This window comes from Platalea leucorodia (genome assembly GCF_965183815.1).
Source record: "Platalea leucorodia genome assembly, chromosome: 3".
NCBI classification, from domain to species: Eukaryota; Metazoa; Chordata; class Aves; order Pelecaniformes; family Threskiornithidae; genus Platalea; species Platalea leucorodia.
This window is the reverse complement of record NC_138825.1, coordinates 536150-561129: the sequence shown is the minus strand read 5'-3', so window position 1 is coordinate 561129 and position 24980 is coordinate 536150. Positions and strand designations below refer to the sequence as shown.

The following is a 24980-nucleotide window of genomic DNA, read 5'->3' as shown; positions in this document are numbered from 1 at the left end:
GTCTCTTGTTCACGGTCGTACGTCGCTCCCTATCGTGTAGAACCTGGAAGCCGAAGATGCTGCGGCCGCGCTGGGGCGTGCCCGGCCCCGCGGAGCAGAGCAGAGGAGCAGGCTCCCCTCGGCGCTGCCCACCGGTGCCCACCTGCGGTCGAGGTGCATCGCTGGGGTGGCCGCAGCACCTTCGCCTCTCTGGGTTTGTGTTAGCCAGAAAGCCTCTTTCTCAGCACCGGCCCCGGCCTCAGGATCGCTGTGTCGCTTGCAAGAGTGCATGCGACGGCTGCGTGCTACTCACTAGAAAAATAAAAATAACCAAATTCCTCTTTGAAGAGCAAATGCTGCACATTTGCCACGACTACTTCTCGGCACGGGCTGAATAACGAGACGGTAGGCCTCTTAGGTAACCACCCCACCTTGTCACAACGTCAGGGCAACAGCCTGCGGCCTGAAGCATCCCTACTTAGGATAAAATAAATCTGAAGGCTTTGGAGGACGCGCAGCAGCCTCCCGGCACTGGGTGTAGCGAGCAAATCCTGTGTTTTCAGTAGGGGGTGTATTGCAGCCTGCGTCTATCGCAGGTTTCTGGGGTGGTAACTTTTCATAGCTAAAACCCTGTATTATAAGAACAACAGACATCTGCGAGACACCCTGCAGCCCCTCGGTGCAGACGAGGCTGGCCAGCCCGAGGCAGAAATCCGTCGCTGCCCTGCCGTGACGGGAGCTGTGGGACGCGCCGCGCCGTGCCGCGGCACGCCAGCCTCCGCCGGGCCATGGCGCGGGACCCGGCAGCGGCCGGCGCTGGGGCTGGGCACCCGTTCGGCCGGGCCTTCCCTGCCCTCCTGGCCCGCGTGGGCGAGGAGGTGGCTGTAAAGCAAATAATGTTGTGTTGGCTCCGTTTTTGTGATGTTTTGAAGGTCGGTGTCTGCCCCTTCTCTGCCGTTGTGTCGGGCCCCGCCGGCCTTCCCAGCCCGCCTCGGTCGGGGCCGCGGTGGCGCTTTCTGTTCCGGTTTTTTTGTTTGCTACTTGGCAGGCGAACGCACCCGCTGACCTTCACGTGCGTTGGTTTAAGCGAAGGAGATTCGGGCTTCGGTGAAGCAAAACGCACCGTTGGGCCACCACTTTTGGTTTTGCGCTTCTACGTAGGTGCTGCCGGGAGCGTCTGCCTGCCTGCGCGTCAGCGCCCAGCCCCGTGCCGCCCGCCAGCACGGGGTGCTGGGCTGCAAATGCTGCCAGCTCCCGGGCCGGAGCTGCTGGCGCGGAGCAGGGCCCGGCCGGGACGCCGGGTGGGGGCCAGGCAGCCGTCCCGCTGGGAAGGAGCCTCCGTTGCTGAGGGCTTTGACTGCATTTTGATTTTCTGCCTCACATTTTGGCTCTGCTTTCCACTGATTGTGTGTCGGTAAAGGAAATTAGAAAATACAACCTGTGTTAATTTATTTTGTTTTCAGGCCTGGGGAGGCGAGGCTGCCTTGTTCTTCGTTATCCAATAAACGGTCTGAAATAATTTCAAAGGCATTCTTCTGAATAAAAGGAGACTTCTCGCGTTAGAGCAATACGCCTCTCTCATTCAGGGAAGAATTAAAACACCGATGAAAACAGTATTTTCCTGATGTCAAAAACCTAAAGGAAGATATTCATTTGTAACAACGGAGCTGTGGTTCTGTGCTACAAACGGGATAACAAAGCTGTGCTCTTGCCCCTCACAAACTCAATAAATCTCAGCTCCCCACAGAGCCCCTAAAGGAGCCCGGTAAGGCAGGTCCCCGCGGCGCCCGGTGCCGTGGCGGGGCAGGCTTCGGAGGCTGCGCCGGGGACGTTTGCGTTGGAGCTGGTGTACGCGACGCGGTAGCGCGGTGTCGCCGGCGCGGATTTTGCCTTCCCAGGGTGCCGAGGAGTGCAGCCGCAGACACGGCCGCCGGGTGCGACACCGGCAACGGCATCGCCACGCTCAAGTTCTCCTTGGCAAAACTCGAGCGTTACCGCCACGCCGCGACCGAAACGAAGGCACCCTGCAAATTCTCACCTCGCCTTCCCCCGGTTGTGTCCTTAATTTGGGGGACGGCCGCGCCCCGACACGCTGCCGCCGGCGCGGGCTGGAAGGGCGGAAGGGACGGGTTGGTTGGGCTGAATTCTGCCAAGCTGCCACTGCAAATTGCTTTTTTGTGTCTAAGGAACAGCTCCAGCGCAAAATGAGAGGATTTCTAACCTCTTCTAAAGAATAAAAGTTAGTTGCAGAATTGTGTTCTTATTAAAGCCTCTTTGCTTTTCTCCCCCTTCCCAGGGGCAGGCCGCCTGAAAGGGACGCCATGAGAGATGGGTGAGGCTTGCAGGTGCTGCAGCCACGTGTCCCAGCAAGCTGCGCACCCGTCCTGCTGCCCAAAACCCAGCTCCCCTTTCCCCTCCCTCGGCTTTCTTTTGGGGTGGGTTTCTTGGCCTGTGCCCCGCCACAAAGAGCCCTTTGCTGTTGAACGCCAGCAGCGCTGCTGCTGGAGGGGCTTCTGCAGCTCGTGCTGCGGAGCCTTCGCTACAGCACTCGGGCAGCAAGAGCACGGGCATTTGCTCGGCATTTTCAAAGCAGCGGCCCCTCCGCCGAGCGCTCCCGCAGCAGCGCTCCCGGCACCCTCACCCTGCCCGGCGTTGGTTGGCTGCAGCTGCGGCTGCGGCTGCAGCTGCGGCGGGCTTGCAGCAGTTTGCTAGTAACAATCACAGACCCTTGCGAAGCCCCGAAGACGTTACTTACTTACACACTGCTCATTGCAAGAAATGCACGATGGCGGGGCTTCCCGTTCTAAGCCACGTAATGCCTTATTGCTGCGCGATTTGCAGGAGCGGTAAAACCAACACGTTTCTAATGGTGATCCGCTACTCTGTGGAGCCGTTACTTAAGAAAATGAAGGGGTCTGTGCTCTGTCGGAACTCTGTCGGGGCGCTTATGCGTTATGACCCCCCACGCCGGCGGGAACGCGAGGGGATTACCTGGCCGTGGGAAAAGACGCTTGGACGTGTCTGTTCCTTCGCTGGAAAGAGACGACAAAGTTCTCGCTGCAGTTGCTCTCGGGTGCATTAGTCAGAGATGGAGAATTAATCCGAACGGCTCCAGATAAAGCCCTGAATTTCTCCATTTGTAGCACTAACGTGACACACTGAACGGCGTTAGGCACCCGGCTTCCACCCAGCTTCCGCGAGGAGGATCCCTGTCCCAGCCCGGCGCTGGCCACGCTCCTGTTGCGGGGGTGAGGGTGGCCCTGGGGCTGGCCTGGCCACTGGCCCCAGCCTGGCGGGGGTGGCCCCGGGCCCTGACCTGGCCAGGGCTTCAGCCGCACCTTAACCCCCACCTTTCCTACCGAGAAAGGAGGCGCCGCGGCCGAGGGGGGCTCGGTGCTGGTGCACCACGGCCGCGTCGGGAGCCGGATAATTCACAGGGTGTTAATTGTCCCGTCCCAATTAATTTGCATCGTGCCTGGAGCTGCAGAGCGCCCACGCACCCGGGGACGGGCATTTACACAAGCAGGTGCACCCCCGGCAGCCGGCGGGCGCAGGGCCGAGGCGGCGCTCCCGCCATGCCTCCCTCGCACCTCGCCCCCTTCGGCCCCGCGCTCAGCAGCGGCGCAGCCAGCAGGTGCCCAGCCCCACCCCGCCCCGCGCCGCCCCCCGCTCCGGGGTCCCCGCGCCCGAGCGGCCGCGGGTGGGTGCGCCAGGGCTGCCGTCGGCGCGGGCAGGCCGCGGGGCGCGCGGGGGGCGCGGGGGCGCGCGGGCAGAGGCCGGCCTGGCGCGGAGCGGGGGCGAGCGCGCGCGTGGCCGTGGGCTGCAGTCACCCCCAGCGCCAGTGACCGGACCAGCTGCCGGCAGCAGGCAGAAAACGCCCGCGGACAGACAGACGTTAAAAATATAAAGTAAAATAAAATAAATTAAAATAATAAAAAAATTAATTTATACTTACATATATGAATGCTTAACATTTTTATATGTATTATCTTATCGCTATAGCTATTAATGTTATATACGTAAATAAACATTATATATTATGTCTATTATGTTATATTTATTATATGTTATAGGATAGCTATCTATCTACTATTTTATATTATGTATACCTAGATACGTTTATTAGATATAGTATATATTATATGTATTAAATATACACGAAACGATGTGTATATAATATTATAATAAGCATAATATAATCTATGATCTATAATCTGTGTATTATATAATATATATAATGTGATACACTTTATATAATATACAGTATATTATACGGTATACTTAGTACATACTTAATACACTTAACAGTATATTATATTATACTGTATATAATATATATTACGATATATTGCATATTATTCAACATTAATATTCATTTGATAACATTAATTACATATTTATTAATGTTATCAAAACACGGGTTATAGGTTATGTATATACTATATGTTACATATACATTATATATGTATTTACGCATGCACACATACCTAGTATATACTTTAGATATATGTACACATTACTATATAAATTATAACATTATTATATAAACTATATTGTATCCATAATAAATATGCAGTATACTTTCATTAAAAAATTTATAGAAGAAAAATTACAGGTATATAAATCATCTCAGCAACGTATGAATAATACGCATAATAGATCATATAATGACTGTGTAATACGTGGTACTGTGATGTAGTGCATAACGCATATATAATATGCATCGTAGAATACTCAATGCGCCATGTACAATACGGCATGTAATACTATAGATAGATCACGCACAACACGTATGTATAACGTTACGTATGCATACATCTGGGCACCTGTACATAACCTATATACCTAGGCATACACGTACATACGCAGCAGTGCATTACGTAATGCACTCCATCATATACAAAGCAAATAAAAAATTCTGCAAGACAGTATTATTTCATTATCTAAATATTGATAATGTAATTATTATGCTATATAATGCATATATAAGGTTATGTACTGTATAGAATGTATTCTAATATGCATTATATAGTAGGCGCTATAGAATTTATAATATACATACTACATAATATTATATATTTATAATATAATATACACTGATATATTACGTGTAATATATTAGACACGGTACTGCATATTAGGAAGCATACTGATATGGATAAAAGGAATACAATTTTTATATCTATTTTATGTAGCATTATACTCTATTACGCATAATAAATTCTATATTTCTTGTGCGCGCGTGCGTGCGTATAATTCAAACAGAGTTTGCCAGGTCACGGTCTCGGTCACCGCGCCACGCGGTGTTTCCTCAGGCGGGGCAGCGCCTTCGCCCGCCGGCCGCCAGCCAGCAAAGGAAGCGGTGCCCGGGCCCTCACCCTGCTGGCCACCGCGGCCGCTCTGCGCCCCTCGCCCCCGCCGGCCCGCAGCCGGCCCGCAGCCCGCCCGGGGGCCCGCTGCGGCGCAGGCAGAGCCTTGCTCTGCTCTACATCGCTTGCTCTAAGCCAGCTTCCCCCTCATGTGGGAAAAGCGTTAAGAAATTAAGGGTGTCTAAAACCGCCACGGTCCCCAGGCCACGGGCGAGGCATGTGGGGCGCAGGACACCAGGCGGGGAGCCGGCCGGGCTTCGTGCTCCCTCGGCTTCCGAGCTGCAAGGGGGGTTTATTAGTACTTAAAAATAGTGATTCTTTTCCAAAAGTAACAGGTGATTTAACTCGAGCCGGCAGACGGCTGTTAAAAACAATGTCCGAGTTACCGTACCGGGAGGATGCACGCCGAGAAGTGTCGCCGTGCTGGCTGCCCTCGCCGCTGCAGAGCCGCCTCTCCCCGTGCCGGCGACGTCGCCCCGCCGTGCCACCGCCTGCCGCGGCCGCGTCGCTGCCCAACTTCAGTCTCTCCCTGCCTGCCCTGATGGCAACAGCAAAATCAGAAGCTGGGTCAGAATATTACCGGGGTGTCTGCGCCTTCGCTAGATGCTACGTATCTTCTCAGTCCCGCACTTAGATGAAATAAGACTATTTTTAAAAAAAAGCCTGCCGGTGCCCTGCCCTGGAGCCTGTATCTGCAGGCCAGCCCGGCGAAACGAAAGGCCGTGTCCATCTTTCCGATTAACATATCAAACGTTTCCACGACGCAGACCTTTGTTACGCGGATTGTAAACTAAATTTAATTAAAACCATTTAGAGCCATAATGAGGCTTTTTATCTGCATGGAAGGATTTGAGATGTTTGAACGCAATGTGCAAAACGCAGGCAGCCTGGGCACCCTGGTCCTTCGCCGAGGGGAGACGCTGGGTGCCCCAGGTGACTCCTGAGCCACGCAGCGGCAGTGGCCCCGCTGGCCCAAAACGCCGCCGGGACCCAGCACCCTCGCAGGCAGGCGACGAGACAGGAGGCGCATCAGAACCGCTGCCCCGCAGCACCCAGCATCACCCCGCAGCACGCAGCATCACCCCGCGGCACCCCGCGCCCTGCTGGGACAGACGGGCAGGAACGCCTGCGGCTCCATGAGCGGTTTTCCCCGCTGCCACCTCATTCAGAAGCGACGCAGGTTTCACACGGGTTTGCGCGGGGAAGAGGGCTGAAATCCAAAGCCAAGCCCTGTCCCAGGCCCGTTTCGGGGCTCGCCCTGGCGCCTGGACGTCCCCTCCCAGCCCAGAGCCACCCCAGAAGACGCTGGGCGAGGCCAGGCAGCCTCCCGCCGCAGAGCCGCACCGCCGGCCCCCAAAACCTTCGGCTGCGCCCAGCTGTGTTCCCCCGCGAGCCCTCCGAGCGAGGCAGCCGACGGATGCACCGACTGCACTGACGGCTGCGAGTGACCGCATTGCTGATACCAAAACTGCTAAAAACCGACACGCGAGAAGCGGCACCACAGGGACTGTTCCTCTGCTGGCGGCGGCGCCGACGCCGCTGCCAGGAAACGCTCTTCCCAGCTCCGCGCCAGCTCCGCGCCCAGGGTTCAGTGACGGTGTTCGAGCTGAAGGTTCCTGTAATTGATCTCCCTGGTTCGTTTCAGTTTGCAAACAATCCGTTTCAGACCATGTGTTCAGCTCTTTGTGCGCTGGGAGAGGAGGAAGGCTCCAGCGGTTTGCGAACGGGCAAACGCCCCAGCCCACGTGCACAGAGAGCGAGCGACCTCCATACCTGTGCGCCAGCTGCCTCCAAGAACTGGAAATCGCGTCACATTTGGGGTCGGATCAGCATTTTCCGAGGTGCCCAAACCTGTTCCTGCTGGATGCACGGAGAGTCATCAGCAAATTGATTTGTTAGCTGACAGCAGGAGGCTTTGTTTGCACAGCGCTGGCCGGCCCGCGCTGCCGGATGGCGAGAACATGGCACCAAAAAGGCAACACCTGCATTCCCAGGAGCTGCTGCGCGCGGCGCTGGTCGAGCCCCAGGTTCAGCTGCGCCCTCAGCGCTCGGCGTGCCCACCGAGCTAAAAGCGGGCTTGAGGGTCCCAGGGACACGGAGGCGGGGGGCCGGGCTGAGGTCCCGCGCGGGGGCCCAGGCAGCGGGACAGCGCAGGGGAGGAGCAGCTCCGTGCCGGGGCAAGTTGGTGAGGGGGGGGGACGATCCCTCCCCGAAATATTGCCCAAAGGAGATGATGCCCCTCACCGCCAGAGTCTCGAGTCGCGAAGAGGTGATGCGGTCGCTCCCCGCAGCACCCCTCGGGCAGCTCACGGCGACGCCCCAGCGCTCGGCAGCGGTGCAGCCCAGGGAAGGAGGGGTGCCGGCCCAACGGGCCAGCAGCTCGCTCCGCCGAGGCTGCTGTGGCCCAGCGACGCCAAAAGCACATCCCTGGTTTTACAGGGCGTTTGTGAACAGAGCCCAGTTTACAAAGTTCTCCAGTTTCACCTCTCCTTCCTCCTCCCCAAAATACGAGCCTCCACTAACCACGCTTTCCACTGCAGGGTACGCTCCTGTCGGCAGAAGATGCAGACATGAGGGTGCTGATGGCTACCCTGATGGTTCCCTACAAACCTGGGCAATTCTTCTGACCCCAACAGGTTTCACCTGGCTCCCACCGCAACAGGCATGAATGTATGTGACTGTTGGGAAATCGATACCAATAGGAAGCTGTTGTTTTGCAGCCTGTCAGTGCCGCAGGCTCGGAGCAAAGATTTCAGCTGGGGCACCGCTGTGAAGATGCAGATGGAGCCTCTGGGCCTCTCCGAAGGATGCGCTGGGCGTCCGGCCGGCGGCAGGGTCGGCAGCCGAGAGGGCCGCCCCACGCGCTGGCAAGCTCCCTCGGGGAGCTCCCGCTTTGGGTGAGCGGGGAGCCCGGCCCACGGACGGCTGCGACACACCGGGCTGTGACAGCCCAGGACCTGGGGCTTTCCAAGGCCAGGGAAGCCGGGAAAGGCAAAACCGCCCTTCTGGCCAAGCATGTTTTGCTGCCTGTATCTCTGAGGCTGTCGGGGCCATGTTCTCTTTCTCAGTGTATCAATTTACGGCTAAAACCACAGCTTCGCCTAGACCTGAAGTCAGTCCCGGTGTAACGAAGTTGGTTTCCTAGGAATCAAGGCAGCAGGAGCGTACTAGCTTTGCTGCTTTTTAGTCTGACTGAACAACAACAACAACAACAATCTTTCTCCAGAAAGATTTTCTTTCTCTAGAAGCTTTGCTACACCAAAAAATACCCAGACGTGTCCTGGGAAGCTTCCCTGTAGGAAGCTCCAGGTCACCCGCCTTTCCCGCGGTGAAGCAGCCGCCCCTCAGACAAAAGCCTTTAGGTGAGCGAACGCGGCAGGAACAGGTTGGAAACCTCCTCCAGCCAGCAAAAGCCTCAAAGGCGTTATCGTCCCTGAGCTGGAGTGCATCAAAACACCGCAGCCCCGACCCCTCAGCCCAGCCTCGGCCCGTACGGCACCAGCAGGCGACGAGGTGTTCGCATTCGGGGTTGCCGCGCAGAGCTGCGTGCCACCGGGCTGGCTCCGCTGCCGCGCAGAGCTGCGTGCCACCGGGCTGGCTCCGCGGCTTCTCCTGCTGGCGAAGGGAGAGATGCTGTGGCTGTGCTGCGACACCTGTGAGAGGGGCTTCACTGACCCAGCACACAGCTTCCCTACTTACGCTGACACTGTAACAATTCTTGCTAAAAAAATTAAGAAACTTACTTTCTGGCCAAACCCACGCAATTCCCACGTAGAGACACGAGCCCCGCCAGGGCTGACGGCCCCAGACCGCTGCTCCCCGAAAGGCGCCCAGGACCGGGCACGCCCGGCGCAGAGCCCCGCCGCGGGCGACGGGACACAGCCGCCTCTCCCCTCGCGGGGGAACCGGGGCGCTTGGCGCCTTCTCCTCCTCCTGCCCCAGCCCTGGGAGGTTTTTCACGCATTGCTGCCTGCCCCTGTTGCGGAGGGGAGCCCTAGCACGCCTCGTTTGCCAAAAACCTGTCGTTATTGAAGGCTGCTGCAGAAGTACCACCCCAGGGCAGAGCGAGGCCAGGCAGGACCAGGCTCCAGCCTTGAAAGCAGGCACGGCAGAGCTCAGCCTTCCTTGCCAGCAGCCTCCGCAGCTCACAGCGGATGCAGGATGCAGCTTTTCCAGAGAGCCCCTGAACCCCCACCCCAGAGCGCCGAGCAGAAGGGAAAGGCACCCAAGCAAAGCGCACGCCCGCTCCCTGGCAAGGATTTCTCCGCTTTCCCCTTCTCCTTCACAGGCGCCCCCCCCCCCGTGCTCTCCCTGCAACGCTGCCGGGGAAGGGCCCCGGGAGCTCCTCCAGGGCCCCCCCCAGCCAGGAGCAGGGCACAGGGACGCCGGCGCCCGGTGACGCTGGGGCTGGGGGCAGCGGCCCCGGCGCGCAGCAGGGCGCCCTTCCCCCGGGACCGGGCACGCCGCACCCTGCTCTTCTCTCCCCCCTTAATTCCTTTTTAATTAATCTCATCAAAAGGTGGAGGGCAGGCGGGTGCCTCGCGGGGCACCCTGCCAGCTGCAGCCCGCAGCCCGGCCCCGCGCTCCCCCGAGCCCCCGGGGCCAGCCCGGCAGGGAGAAGCAGGAGGCAGCAGGGGCACGCTTGAATTTGAAAATATTTTATTTGAATAGTAAATAATTATACAGTTGAAACAGTTCTATCGAAGCACTCTATAAATAGCTAACAGTTAAGAAAATAATGTGTGTAGAAAAAGAGATTGCATCTAAAAGTAAGAGCTGTCAGTTGCACAGGATAAAATGGTTAAGATCGTGTGTTATTCTAGGTATAAAAATTAAAACCTTTTTAGCAGATCCCTTTAGAAAAAAAAAAGATCTTCTAAAACGCACAGTGAAATGGCAGGCGGGGGAGACAAAAAAAGCGCATTAGAATATCTGCGATCAAATAATATCGATCTTCATAATTAATATAAATAAATAACGAATAAATAACATAATTACGCAAACCAACATATACAGATAGTCAACTCAGGAGCTACCTTAGTAAGGGCGAAACGGACGAGAACAGAAAGTTGGCATGTCACAGTTAAGGCAGTTTCTACAGCATTTTCTGGAGACCATCAACAGCAGAGTCAAGGCATTTGTGGCTATACTAAAGGAAATTCTCACTTCTCCTCAAGCGGTTTGATCTGTTCACATTTATAAAAACCGAAACGAACGAACAAAAAAAAACCCCCAAAAAAAACCAAAAAGAGAAGGCGGCGAGAGGGAGGCGCCGGGACGGTGAGTGTAAAGCCAGATTCCAGCAGTTCGCAAGCCGTATTAAAGCTAAGGGTGGGGGGGCGAGCCCCAGGCGCAGCCGGCGGGACGCCCCCGGCCCGGGAGGGGAAGGCACGGCCCGGCCCGGCCCGGCCCGGCCCGGCGGCTCTAGCAGGCGGGGCGCAGCGGCACCTGCAGCAGGATGACCTGCCGGTTCTCCGAGGGGTGGCACTTGTTGATGTGCCGGGTGAGGCCGGGCGAGCTGTAGAAGGTGGCCGGGCAGTACTTGCAGGGGAAGACCTGGGCGGCGTGCAGCAGGCGGAGGTGCCGCTCCTGGCTGCTCTTGCTGGGGAAGGCCTCCCCGCAGACGGGGCAGAGGCGGCACTCGGCGGGCGGCGGGGCGGGCGGCTCCTCGGCGGCGGGCTCGGGGGCGGCGGCGGGGCCGGGCCCCGGGGGCGGCGGGGCCGGGGCGGGGGCCGGGTGGGCCAGCAGGTGCTTGCGCAGGTAGGCCTGCCGGCGGAACCGCTTGGCGCAGCGGGGGCACTCGAAGAGCCCCTCCTCGGAGCCCGCCTCCGAGCCGCCGCCGGGGCTCGGCGTGTCCCGCTCGCTGCCGCTGCCGCCGCCGCCCGCCTCCTTCGGCGGCTCCTCCGCCGGCGCCCTGCCCGCCTCGGGGCCGCCCTTGGCGGCGGGCGGGCGCGGCTTGTGCCAGCGGCGGTGGGAGGCGAGGTTGGCGGGGCAGGAGAAGACCTTGTCGCACTCGGGGCAGCGGTACTCCACCCGCACGATGCGGGAGCAGCGGTGCTGCGCCAGCGCGAAGGGGTCCCCGTACTCCTCCTTGCAGAGCTGGCAGATGAACTCGCCCAGCGGCCGGGCGCAGCCGCCCCGCGCCTTGGCCGGCGCCTCCACCGGGCCCTCCTTGATGCGCAGCCCCAGCACGGGCGACGTGGTCACCTCGTCCTCGAAGGTCAGCTTGCGGATCGCCTTCGCCTTCTTGCCCGACGGGGCCTTCTGCCGCCCGGGCTCGGCGCCGCCCGGCGGACGCTTGGCGGGCGGCGGGCGGCCGGCGGCGGGCGGCGCGGCCGGGGCGGGCGGCGCGGGGGCTCCGCCGGGGCCGGGGCCGGCGGCGGGCGGCTCGGCGGGGCCGGCGGCGGCCCAGAGCTTGAGCTCGGCCGGGGCGAAGAGGAGCGGGTCCATGGTGGCGGGCACAGCCGGGGCGGGGAAGGACTCGGCCGAGACGGGCGAGCCCAGGCTGAAGCCGCGCTCCAGGTACTTGTCCCTGCTGACGGGCCGCGTCGGGCTGTACAGCGCCTGCACGGCGGCATCGGGCGTCCCGAAGGGCACCGGCGGCGGCGAGTCCCGCGGCGGGGGCGGCGGCGGCGGGGCGGCGGCGGGGAGCGGCGGGCCGGCGCCGGCGGCCTCTCGGCAGCAGCGCGCCCGGTAGGAGACGGGGGCGGGCCGCCGGCTGCGCTTCACCAGGAAGCCCCGCGGCATCTTCGCGCCGCCTCCGCGCCGGCGGCGGCCGCGGCCCAGGCTGCCGGCTCTGCCCGCGGCGCGGCCGCCGCCGCCTTTAAGCGGGCCGGGGCCATTGTTCGGGCCGGCGGCGGCGGCGCGGGCCAATCAGCGGCGGCGGCGGCGGGCGGCGGCGGCGGCGGGCGGGGCGGGCGCACCTGAGCCCCCGCCCGCGCGGCCCCCGCGGCGGCACGCGCCCGGCCCCGCCCCCCGCACGCTCCGCGCCCCGCGCCGCCCGGCCCGGCACGCGCGGGCCTTTGTGTGCCGCCCCGCGGCCGCCGGCGGAGCGGCGGGGGTGGGGGGTGGGGGGCTCGGGCTCTGTCCGCCCCGGCGCCGGGCGCTGCACGGCGGGTCCGGCCCGGCACGGCCCCTCGCCGCCGCGGGGGAACCGGCCCCGCGCCGCCCAGGGCCGCCGCAGCCCCCCGGCCCGGCCGTCACCTGTTACGCCGTGCGGCCGCGCCACCCGCCGCCCGGGCCGGCACGGCCGCGGCACGGCCCGCGGGTCTCCGTCGGGGACGCGAGGCGCTCGGTGCAGGGCGCAGCGGCTGAGGGGCGCGGGCAGCGCCGCTCCCCGCGAAAGCCACCGCGCGCCCGCTCCGAGCGGGCGGGACCCGGCGCGGCTGGGGCCGCGCTGCCGCTCGGGGGGGCCGGTGCCCGCCGCCGGGTGCGCGGCGCCGCGGGTCCCGGCAGGTGCAGGCGCTGCGGGGCGGGCGCCGGGCGGCCCCGCTCCCCCTTAACCCTTTGTCTGCGGCCCCGGCGCCGCGCGGGAGCGCGCGCGGGGAGCCCGGCGCGTGGCAGGTGGTGGCGCGGCGGGGGGGGAGGGGAGCGGGGCCGCCCCCCTCCGCGCGCAGCCGGTCCCGTCGTGTCCCGTCCCCCCCCCCCCACCCCGCCCCGGTCCCGCGCGCCTTTGTGGGGGGCGGCGGGGCACGCGGGCGGCACGCGAGCGAGCGGCGCTCCCCCCCCGCTCGCCGCCTTTGTGCGCCTCATTAGCATAAAGCTGCGCGAGCCGGCGGGCGGCACAAAGGGGCGGGGGGGCACCCGGCAGCGCCGCTCCCCGGGCTCCCCTCAGCGGGGCGGGGGGGGGCGCGGGGCCGGCCTCGCCCGCGCTGCCCCCCCCCCCCCCCGCCCGGTGGGACCGCCGTGCCGCGCCGTGCCGCGGGGCGGGGCGGCCCGCTGTGCATTAGCATACAGCTGCGGGCCCGCCGGGCACGCGCCACCGCCCCCCCGCGGGGCTGCACACCCAGAGCCGCCTGCCCGCCCCCCCCCGCCCCGGGCTGCGCACCGAGAGACACACGCACACCCCCCCCCCCCCGCCCCGGGCTGCGCACCGAGAGACACACGCACACACACACCCCCCCCGGGCTGCGCACCGAGAGACACACACACACACACCCCCCCCCCCCCCCCCGGGCTGCGCACCGAGCCCCGCTTTGCCCCGTCGGGGCTGCGCGCCGCCCCCCCCTCGCCCCGCCGCGGCCCGGCGCTGCCCGCTCACCTGCCGTCGGCGGGGGTCCGGCGCCGGGGGCGCTGGCCGGGGCGTACACCGGCAGGTGGGCGCGGTGGCGGCGCAGGTAGCGCAGGACGGGCTCCCGCAGCGCCGGCGGGCAGGGGCTCCGCTCCGCGGCGTCCTCCGGGGGCGGCTCGGCGGCGGCGGGCAGCGCGGGCACCTGCAAGGCAGAGCCGTCAGCGGGGAGCCGGCACCGGCGGCCGGGGCTCGCCCGTCCGGCCCCCGGCCGAGCCGCGCGTGTCCGCCTGCGGGGCCGCGATCGCGTGGAACCGAAGCCCCGTCCCCCCGTGCAAGAACCCCGGGGGCGGGCGAGCCCCCCCAGGCCTCGCTGCCCGCGGAGCCCCGCGGGGGCACACCGTGCCCTCGGCCTGCCGTGGTACCTCAACAGCTGAGGTAGGTGCGAACTCCCAGCCCCGCCATCTGCATGTTTGCATAGCTGGAGCGCTGCATGTTGAAATAAACACGCGTTTGCGATTCTGCGGAAGGGTAAACATTCCCCGCGCCGTCGCTGGGCTGTCAGCGACAGGCAAGAGCATCCCCTGCAAGAGTCGTGCCTACGGCAAGCGTGGCGGTGGGGTGACAAGCTCAATACACAGGCTAAAAACCTAGCCCCCGTCCCAGCTGCACCTGGCTTTTCTGTGCATATATTACTTACTACTAGTGCACATTTCTGTGAATATTATCCCTAAACGCACAAGACTGATTTCCAGTTTCTGTAGAAACTGTAACCAGCAATGTCTGACTTCTGTGCATTTACGCTCACAGTTCTTAGACATCCCCTCCAAAGGTGTATCCCAGTTCGTTAGGAGTCTGTCTGCCTGCTGAGGTGAGCTGGAGTAGGAGGAGTAAAGACGCTTCTGTATGGAAGCAGAGAGAGCAGCTCTCTCGCTCCATATACAGCTACAGGCAGTCCCGAGGCACGGACGATACAGCCTGCGAGCGCGTGGTACCTACTCTGTGTCCAGAAGGAACACCCAGGGGAGACGTATAAATGTGACGTTTAGTCAACGCAGTTAAAATGACCGTGAAGAAAATCCAAATAAAAATACAGAAAGTAAAGAGAAACGTGCGTTCAGAGGCAGATACCGTCACCTGTGCTCACGTAAGCAGTTCTGGCTCATAGAGGTGCTTGCAGTCCGTCCAGTGAGACTATTTTTGTGTGTCAGGACTACCGCCACAAGAAAAGGCTAAGGCAAGCGAGCCTTCAATTTGTAGGACACCGATTCCCCTTTCTCTCAAGCGGTTCACACTTGCAGCATGCGAAACGTGGGTGAATGATGGCAAGAAAAACACTTCCCATCAGGCCTCCCATTCTGCACAGAATTTCATTTTGTGTTCTTTTCTAGACGTCTTCCAAGAGAATCTGAACCAAACTGCACGCAGGCACTTTCTGTATCGTGACGATGGGAGGCAAATTGCATCTAGCCCTTCGGGGGGGCAGGAGCCGAGCGCGCGTGGCCACAGCTGTGACCGGCGACGGCACGCCGGTTTGGGCCACGGGAGCGGGGGGGCTACCCTCTACACGATGTCCCTTCCTTTTGTCACCCTGCCTCCAGTTGATTCTGTTTGTTTCCTGCACCATTAAAAACTCTGTGAGCGAGTACTTAAAAACTACTGCCGTCGCACGGGCTTCCCTTGCCTTGAACAAAAGCAAAAGCAGCACGAGGAGAGAGAGGGTAGATGGGTCCCCAGCAGCGGGCTGGGAGTACCGAGATCCAGGCTGCAAATTATGTTTGAGGTCAGCCAGAAATTCATCAGGGAGGGGGGGAGGCAGTTCTCGGGGTCGTCGGAAATCTGCAGTTAGCAGTTCTTGTCGCGGAGTGCAGCGGGCTTTGGATTTTGAGCAGGCCAAAGTTACAGGCTGCTGAGACTTTCTGCCTCCGTCTACGGTACCGAGGCCAAAGCTGTACACAGCATTAGCAAACATTTTAATTTCATCCTTATTCAGGAAATCCACTTATCACAGAAAAAGCCGGCTGCTTTCGCTTTTTGGCTACAAAAGCCATTCCCTGTGGGTAGATGTTGAAAAATCTACTTCTCATAGGCTCAGCTGAGAAGGTTTAGGATGGCTTGTGGCGTATTCGTATTAGGAAACGTTAACAAAAAAAGGGGATAACTGAACAAAATAAGCCTCCAGATTCTGCTGGGCAGTTGTACTGAACTGCACGTATAATGCAAAAATGCTGTGAAGGAAAAGAAAGCAACCGAAAGCGCTACTGGCAAATTTGAAAATACGCCTCCATAACAAAGCTAAACGCTGCTGAACTTGGTGAACCCCCGCTGTGAGGTATAGGATCTGCTCAGGTTTCCCAGAGGAAATAGCTAAACAGAAACGCAAGGCTTTAAGAGAAAGATGGGAGAAGAAACCAAAGTGAACAACACTAACAAATTACCTAAATAATAAAATGCACTCGCCAGTCATTTTTCTTACCTGTTCCGACATCAGGATTTGGCGCAGCTCCTTCTTGAGATCAATAAACCGATCGTGATAGATGGCCATGGACCAAGGTTCCCTGAAGTAGCTGGTTAAAAAAGAAGAAATTTAGTTATCTTGTGAACCTCTCATTAACCACTAATAAAGTATTTACCTGCTTTTTTGCCTTTATAAATTACAGTTCTGGACCCATCACGATCGTTTGTTCATAAAATGCCTCCCGTAACAGCATGGTCAATCAATTCTTTTAATGGATGTTCCTGATGTACAGCCAGCTTCAGTAATTACATTTAAAGTGGCTTAATTCAGAGCTGTGGCAAGACCCAGTGAAGAATCCTGATTTTATCAGAATTTAAAAGCCTGAAGACCTGTAAAGAACGGTGTCTCCATTATCTGTCCTCATTTGAGAAAAGCAGATTGCAGGATTAACTGAACTGCTGCATAAACAAATTAAATTTGTGTAGACAATGACACAAATGTTGTTCATCATTAAGGTTTCTGGATTAATAAAGGCCAGAAAAACAGGCCACCACCGCGTTGCAATATGTTCTTTGCACTAGTACGCCGAGGCTAAATTGAACCTATTCTAGGAGGAAGCTCTTGTAACTTTTTCTTTCAGCGACAGCCTTCGTGACAGCATTCTTCTGTGAAAAAGGAGTAAAAGGATGGAGAGGACACGACTCAATGGAGAACCTCAAGGCTGTAAATATAACTGGAGGCAGCTAGATTACGAAGCTGTGATTTATTTCTCTCTTCCCTATAAGGAAAAATAATTTTTACAGCTTCAGTGAGATGCTGTGTGTGTAATTCTTGTTACCGCGAACCGGAGCCAGGAGGTGCACCGCCTCCATCCCAGTAATGACTGAACAGATGTCAGCAGGGTCGCCCGGGAAGTTTTAAGACGAGTGCATTTGCCTGGCTGCGACCAGCGTTCTCGTCTTTGCAACGGCAGCAGCACGCTTGGCGCTGCCGTCAGCAGTACGCGTACGCTGTTGCTCGGCTCAGTTGCGTCGTCTTTAAATGAACATCTGGGTAAAGCAACCTAAAAGGCGCTACACGAGTTTAGTAATTCTGACCTAGCTGTCTACAGAAAACTAATGTGCAGGTTCTGTTTTGCAGATTTTTTTTTTTTTGGTGAACGTCAAATGGCAGGATTTCCCCCCTGCCACTCTTGGAACCTCAGCTCTCACCGCTGCCCTGCACAATTAATGACACTCTGTGCACCTGGCAGAACGTTGCTGGGTTTTTTACACGCTCATCCCACCGTAAGCTCTCTTCCCCCTTCCCACCGTGCCCCTTCCTCTGGGTTTCTCTTTGTATCGCAGGCTGGCTGGGGCTGCCTCTCCTAGATGTGCGCAGTGTCCAGCACAGCGGGGCTCTCTCCGATAGATGTTTTCACAGTATAAATACTTACTGACACTATCACAAATACCCTGTTCTTGCTATGGTAAGTGCTGCCCAGCCTGGGAGTCTCTGGTAGCACTTTATCGCGACTGGCCCTACCTATTCATTTGGATACGAAACATTAGAAAAGATGGTCTGAGCTTTAAGTAATTATATACCTATACCGTATGCAGAGAGCTAGAGAAGAACAGGATATTCCCCCAATATTTAAAACCCCTTCAATTTCAGAAGCAAAACCCCACCCAACACAAACCTTTAACTCAACCTTGATACTAGATAGCAGAGCAGGGAAAAGGGGGTGTTACACAAGAATACATCAGGGTAATTAAAGACTCTATTTTTACTGATACGCCCTGTGAAAAGCCATCTTCCACTGGCCAAGCATTTTGTTTTCAAGCTGGCATCTTAATTTTAATTCTAATGCTGATAAGGTGATTTCATCTCTTGATTGAGGCACCTCTTCCACGTGTCTTACCTTGGTTAAGTTGTTCACCTACCTGACCAAGATGTTGCATTAAACGATGTTTATAAAATGTTTCAGGGATACTACGTATTACTGCTGCTGTTACCAGCTCAGACCATAACTGCGTCTCTAACTGTTCCTGTCAGTATTCACAGAGTTGGAGCTCAAAACCTGACATGTGTCACCCAGTTTGCAGTATTTAATGCAAATAAAATGCCCTTTTTTGGGAAATGAAGACTGTCTTTGTCTGTATTTTCTAGCTAGGCTGCCAAGAGGAGCTACCAGTAAACAACATGTACTCCCGGATTCCCTTTACTTCCCTTCACCTGAAGAGATGTAACCACCAAAGGCAATTTAAAGATACGCTTCACAGAAAGAATTCACTTTCTTTGCCGGCTCTGCCTTTTTCTCTCTGTATCTTTTCAGTTCGAATCACGTTCCTAAAGAGGCACCCGGTGTTTTTGAGAAAGCAGATCTACATATGGCTGCTGAAGGGAAGTTTAATAATGGAAAAAAAGCATTTGAAGCCAAACCAACAAGTTGACTTTCTGAGGCTCATTCTGAATTTTATTACCACTTCAGCAGCGGTCCCTCAGGGCAAGCCGTAGAAGGCTTGAAAGTATAATGCTCTTCAGTATACAAGATGAAGCTGGCATGCTACCAACAGAGGCTCAAAGGCTCCTCAGCTATCCCGAGAACGGCATCTGCCACATGTGTTTGCACCACTTAGTCTTTCATAACCTGCCAGAGCGATCAGGCTAAATATGTACACGATGACAAGGTTTGCCAGGAGCATAACGGGTTTTCAAACTTGGTCACTTCCTAACGGGGATCCCCTGCTGGCAGACTTTTATATCGGCAGAAGCTATCATGGGAAGGCGTTTGTAACGAGAGGGGATGAAACCGTCTCCTTTGGAAGACAATAAGCGACATCCTTTTTGTTGCTAGGAAGCTGGTCTCGCCTTTCATTGACAAACAATATTTAAAGTCTGTTCTGCCTCATTTGTGATGTGTAGCCTACGTTAGCTGAAAGGGAAGAAGGAGGAAAATATTTAGTGGCGTCCTGTACAAAAGACAGGGAATCTCTCCCTTTCCAAGAGGTACAGCGTTAAATAAAATGGACAAAGTTGGCCACTGCCAGTGAGCAAAAACGGAGCGCGCGTGCGCACGGCTTTCCGTCCGAGAGCCGTCTGTATTTATTCTCCGTTTCATTTGCAACTACACACCACTTTCGCAGGACGAGGCTTCTGCCCCTGCGAAAGCTGGTTCCGAAGCTGCCACCCGTCCGCGGTGTGTCCGGGCGCTCCAAAGCAGAGGCAGCGAGGACGCGGCGCTGCCGTCTGGCAGCGCTTCTGCCGTCGGGGTCAGGTCTGACGGCGCGGGAGGTGCCACTGGCAGCAAGACGTTAAAGCCAGAAAATCTTAAAAATTGAACGAAAACCCTTCAGAATAACGCACTCGGTTTGTACAACAACAAAACAAAAAGCGAGATATAAAGTTAAAAAAACCCAATAATTTAAGTTTTTATAAATAACTTTAAATCCCATGACGAGAAAGTAATGGCGGACAGGCGAAGACCAGCTCTGTAGCGTGAGCTTACCTACTCTGGCCGACCTCATCTTTCATCATTCGCAAGCTTGGTATGACTGCACTACTCGTACAGATCAGTTTTATCACACCACTGCAAAGTTTTGCAAACTTCTGCAAGTTGGGCTTCCCCTCATGAAAATGAAGCAAAGCCAGGCCCAAGTAATTTCCACTCATATTGTGAAAGATGGGCTTCTGAGGACCATTGTTCATTTTGTCTTTATGCATTTCATATTGGGTGCTTTGCTTGGGAAATCTCAGCTGAAATCCTCCCCCCCCCCCCCCCCAAAAAATCACTGGTGGAAAGAGAAACTGAAAGAAGCGATATGAATGTATCCAACATAGCAAAAAAACCCAGAAGCCAATTTTTAACAAACGTTTGATTTTCTCATTCCTCTTAATGTGAAAGTAAATCTCATTATTACAGCCTGAAAAATAGTGGTTTTCTTTTTAATACGAGGATTGTAATATGTTTTTAATTACTTCCATTCCTTTTCTTGGTGCTGCCACGAGCCCGCGGACAGCAGGGTAACGGGTGCGGCCGCGGACGGGCCGGCGGGCACACCTTACCGAGTGGCCCCTCCCCGCAGGCGGCGTACCAACCTGCCGGAGCCCAGGCGGGCGCCCTGGCGCGGCACCCCGACGGGGAGGCCCGGAGAGCAGGCCCCGGCTGCTGCCCCGCCGTCGCCGCTCTGCTGTGAGACCGCGACAAGGCGGGGGATTTGCAGAAGCTCCGAGGGCAGGCGGGCACCCGTTCCTGGGGACGCGGCCTTCGAAAAAATCCCTCTGCAGACTACTGGCACGTTAGTAACTACAGATGTGTCTGCCGGTGTTCTTTTGCTACTCAAAGCTTTTATGGAAACAATAACAAAACCAAATTCAGCTCCTTGCGTCCCTGCTATCCCCACTCGTTCACCGACACACATAAACGCGGAGGAAATTACTAAGTCCAGAAACTCAGACAGCCCATGAAGTGGTTTGAAGCTGTTTGCCACTTTTGTTAAATATCTCTAAATAATCTTAATCCCTTGAAATCCCGTCCATTTCCTCACAAAGCAGTCTGCGATGCACGGGTGACCTGCCTTCTGCCCCGTGAAGCTCCGCGGGGCCCTGGCCAGAGGAGCATCTTCCCTCACCCAGCACACCTTTTTCGCACACGCTGTAAGGCAGAGCCACTGACAAACTGCATCTCCTCTTCACCTGTCAGCAGTGGAGAGTCTCCTTTCCTCTCTGTAGCTTCCCACACTTCGTACAACACAGTGAATTTTCAAGCTGGATGTCCCTTTTTCTGGGTGTACGTTTCTTTTTTTAAGAAGAAATGTAACGCTTGAAATGCAAAATCTCCAGGCTGTATCAGCTACATCTGCAAGATACTCTTATCAATTCTCAAATACTCAGACCTCAGAATATTCAAAGTCAGTCCTTAGCATGTTTGGGTGTTTTAAACTTGAATGACTTTGGCAGTTTATGGCAGCCGAGTTCCTCATCAGTGCTTTAGGCGCACGATGGAAAAAGCTACCCAAACGCTGGTGTGCCTTTGCTGCAGCGCACGTCATTGCTCCTTCTTCTGGCCACTACCTAGCCGGTAAGAAGAAAGCTGCTGCCGTCACGAGCACCATGAACCCAACGAGAAGGACAAACGCAGCCGAAACTGAAGCAGCTGGTCGGCTGACGCGGGCTCAAGTATAATGCAATTATGGCAGGAGTGCCGATGAAGAGCAGGGAATTCCTCTTCCCGAGAGCGGGGAGAGGAAAGTACTGCGGTGGGTTGGGATGCAATGCAATTTTAATTTCCAGGGCATTCTGACATGACTTCCCAAACACAGTTTGCAGATTAACAAAAGTCTTTTCTCCAACACAAGTGCACATAAGAAGAAATCTCCCATCTTGCCAGGAAAAAAGAGAAGACGTGTTGCTTTGGGGACAATATATGGCTGTTTTTAAGACTCTGAATTACAAAGATATTGTGATTCTGGTAAAAGATATAGAGTATTCCCAGATATACCTTGCATAGCTGGACCAGGAATCATAAAGGGTAAATTTAAAGACAATATAAATAAAACCACTGAGCATTTCCTACTAAATATCATCTGACCGATAATTTTGCAAGACAGCTTGTTGACGTAGGTAAAAAGCAAGACTAATTTGTGTAAATCCCATAAAGCACCACCTGAAAGCATTGCTCTTAGTCACAAAGAACATAAAATGTTCCCCGGTTTGCAGTTTCTTAAAATTCACTTACAACCGCTGAGCAATCCAGCAAATGTTGAGCCAAGAGCACGGTTGTAGCAAGAAAGCTATTTAACTCCTTGCTCTATGGTTCTACTCACGGAACACCTCTTTGTCCATGCGTTTTAGTCACTCCTGGTAAATCCAGTAATCTAGGACTCTGTTACTGCCCCGACCCAGCAATTAGTGAAATCAATAGTCTTACGGACAATGAATCTGTGATTTACTTCATCAGGCAGATTTACAAAATAACGATCGTGTTCACTAATTTATAGGTTGACGTTTCTTTTGTACATTTTGGTAAGTAAATCATAGAAAGGAAGCCTGTGCTTTTTTACCACTTTTACCAGAACTATGACCAAACCCGCAATGTCCTGTCTTTGGAACACAACTGGTTTAAAACTGGTGGGTTGCAAACCCCTTTTTTCTGTAGCTGCAATAGCAAAACATAGCGCAGTGCCACTACTTTGCAAATGCTGGTTATCCATCATGACTGATAAGTCATTTCTGTTTTCTGCGGTTTTAATATCCTGGAAACGTTACATTAACGTGCCATTACCTGGAGGCACCATCAGAAAGCAGATCTGGGCAATACTCGCTTTACGTTGAGATACTGCAGTCCTTTCCTATTCCGACTATCCTCGAGAGAGATTCTCCGTTATTTCAGCACTGGAATTTGGTAAAGTTTAGCTGCTTTACTAGATAGTAGCAGTTATTGCGTACCTGATTCTCACTGAACCGCTCTTTAAACTTTCTAAACTTTGAGCTCTTTAAAAATTATGTAAAATCATTTCTGTCTGCTCTTTTTATGAGGAACTTATGGCTGCCCCTGAAATACGGTTTATTGCATTTTTTCACACAGTACTATTTCACACGTAATGTATCATGAAAAACAATTAAAAGGAAATTAAATCTGACGCACAAAATCAACAAACATGCTGTGTGCAGTGGTATGATTGCTTTTCTGCAATTACTTGTTTATGAATTCAGAGTTCAGTCATTCATAATGGTTTGCATAATTGTTAACATGAATCAGCAAGGTTCGACTGCAAATTAACATGGTAAGATTCAGCTGACTAGCCTTTACTTACTAATTTGGACATGGGGTTTCTTAGTAACGTAGTTCTTCACTAGCAAGTTAGTTAGCTGCTCCTTAAAAACGACATTAATATATAGAAATCTAAAGCCACCTAAAGAGGTCTACCATTTATATTGATTTGCACTGTAAGGAGAGCTTTACCAGTGCACCTTGGGGTTAGCATTTAATTCTGGTAGCAAAAAAGCTGTTAGTGCTTTGATATCCCTTCATGTGTTCCTCTTTCCTTATCCTGCCTCTCTCTCTTCATAAAAAGCACACAAATTTTCCTCTAATTAGGCTGCAAAGCGTACTGAGCAGCATTAGTCCCTCTCAGCCGTGCTCACTACCTGCCATGTTTCCTTTCTGTCTTTTTTCATCCCTGCAGAAAATAAATCTCACTGTCTGCACGACGAACAGAAGCCTAAGGTGGAATCCCTTAAACGTAATGACGGTGTGCTAATGGTATGGGATCCGGCAAATTCCAGACAGCGGTGCATTCTAGTATTTCTCTTAATGAACAATCACTCTTCATTTTTGAAAGTCTGGTTTAAAAACAGCTTTTCTATGTAGCATGCATTTCACGTTTAAATAATCGCTGATTATTCAGGCTATAAGCAATAAGTTAATATCTTTACCCAGTCCTTTTAAAAATAATACCGAAAACATCAAATGTTCTTCTTTTTCCTAATTTGTTACATTGTGAGATTTATTAGAGTTGCGTCAATGAACAGTCCAGTGTGGTATTTCTGCTTAAACTCTCTTTAAATGACACTGCTTAATAAATCACTCTTAGCCTAATGTGAACAGTACTATGATGTGTGAATTGAACTTAAGTAAGAAATATCTAAATGGTTACTTTAAAATAAGTAAATGTTGTTCATACCGCTCAAAATATTTTTGAGCAAACACTTGTACAGCTAATACAAAAAATGTAATGTGAGCATAAACGACAGGGTTTGAAGGAACAGCTAAGGAACCTCCAGTGATATTATTCACTTTTGTAGTTTCTGGGTGGCATTTTCCCAAGCATCTTAGCGAAAGGGAGTTCGACTCCCTTCGTGCATTTCTGTTGCGTGTTTGGCAGCCTTGTGTCCTACTGCATATCAGTACCTGTCGCTGTTGAAGCTGTGCCACTTTCAGTAGGGCATCCCGTATGTTTTCAGGGTGCTTAGCCTCTTGGACAGCAGCACCCACCACGGCCAGGCCGCGTGCAGGAAAAGGAGCGCTAGCCTGTTTGCGTGTCGCCTTGCTAACAGCAGTGAATACCCATCTCCTAACACACATCGGGGGTGGATCACCACAGATCTGTGCACGTCTAAGCTGCTCGCTCCCTTCAGATGTGAGCGCTGAATCCTGTCTGCTATTCTGGTGCTGGGAAAAAAATTCCTTTGTCGCTACATTTCAGCAAAATCCCCTGTACGTTTTGTCCCATGCATAGGTATTGCCAGAGTCATAAGCCACCCTCCCAACTCCCACTTGCCAAAGAGCCTCTGGTTAATGTCTGCCAACGGGGGTTTCTCTCTGCGGACCTCATACCCGCAGTCCCCAAACTGACCTTTGCAGATTGGTGGACGTATAAACCCCAACTCTGGAGAACCCCAAAGCTTGCAATGGAGATGAGGTGCTCAGAGCACACCTGCGCCTTGCTGCAAAGAGCTTTGCTACCGTGCGATGAACGGTGGCAAGTTCGTCCTCCTCCTGGTGCTACTTGAGACCACTATGCAGGGCAGACAAATTGTCAATGAGTTAGGCAAGTCCTTACAATGCTGGAAACCAAGTTATTTAAAAAAAAAAAAAACAAACATCTTTTTAAGCTCAGCTTGGATGAGTGTGCCTGTAAGGTTTCTCCACTAATCGTCCTTCAAAATACACACTGCCTTCTTGGACTCCTGCACAGGACTGACGCTGTAACACTCTTCTGCTCTTAGCTAGGAAGCCTACAGATAGACACAGCAAAATCTGAACGCCCAGCCTGTGCGCACCAAGATGGCTCCATAATGCAAACTGAAGCGTAGTAAGTACAGATGACTAAAAGCACATTTCTGGTAAAAACTAAATATAAACAAAATATCAACACACCACTTCATACTCTGTGTTATGTGTTATTCAAACCACTTTGATTGCTACACCATGTGTTAGTCTATCAGCACGCTTTACAAATTGTTA

At 54.8% G+C, this 24980-nt stretch overlaps 2 protein-coding genes across 2 annotated transcripts in view; both read right to left on the bottom strand.

Annotated features, from left to right (window-relative positions):
- Positions 1-5798: 5798 nt before the first annotated feature.
- The window catches only part of CFAP61 (cilia and flagella associated protein 61), a gene marked incomplete at its 5' end in the record, with an annotated part of 114048 nt that continues 94866 nt past the window's right edge, over positions 5799-24980 (bottom strand). The window contains 3 exons of the mRNA XM_082305627.1: positions 5799-5886; positions 13609-13780; positions 16052-16142. Of these exons, the coding sequence (XP_082161753.1) occupies positions 5867-5886; positions 13609-13780; positions 16052-16142 (283 nt within the window). The 3' untranslated portion in view covers positions 5799-5866. The remainder of the gene's footprint in view (positions 5887-13608; positions 13781-16051; positions 16143-24980) is intronic.
- Positions 10773-12190, bottom strand: INSM1 (INSM transcriptional repressor 1; the record flags this gene model as incomplete). Its single annotated transcript, XM_082305609.1, is given in 2 exon segments — positions 10773-12148; positions 12151-12190. Coding segments are annotated over 2 exon segments (1416 nt in total).